Source organism: Trichinella spiralis (assembly GCF_000181795.1).
Source record: "Trichinella spiralis strain ISS 195 chromosome Unknown Scfld4955, whole genome shotgun sequence".
Lineage (NCBI taxonomy): Eukaryota > Metazoa > Nematoda > Enoplea > Trichinellida > Trichinellidae > Trichinella > Trichinella spiralis.
Window position 1 is genome coordinate 1 of NW_003531894.1, and position 285 is coordinate 285.

The window sequence follows — 285 nt, forward strand, 5'->3', positions numbered from 1 at the left end:
CTTAGAGCCAATCCTTGTTCCGAAGTTACGGATCCGTTTTGCCGACTTCCCTTACCTACATTATTCTATCGGCCAGAGGCTATTCACCTTGGAGACCTGCTGCGGATATCAGTACGACCAAGTACGAGATTTACCAGGCGTCGCTCGGATTTTCACGTACCGACGAGAGCGCTCCGAACACCGGAAAAAGTCGGGATTCCACCACACCAGAATCCCTATCTCCGGACAACCCGGGTTCCAGGGAATGCGTCCCTTAAAAGAAAAGAAAACTCCTTTTCGAAACTC

At 50.5% G+C, this 285-nt stretch overlaps 1 protein-coding gene across 1 annotated transcript; it reads left to right on the forward strand.

Moving 5' to 3' along the window:
* On the forward strand, positions 1–119 carry Tsp_15153 (conserved hypothetical protein; the record flags this gene model as incomplete). The annotated part of the gene is made up of 1 exon (XM_003367032.1): positions 1–119. A coding segment is annotated over one exon (119 nt), but the record flags the coding sequence as incomplete, so codon positions are not given.
* Positions 120–285: the final 166 nt, after the last annotated feature.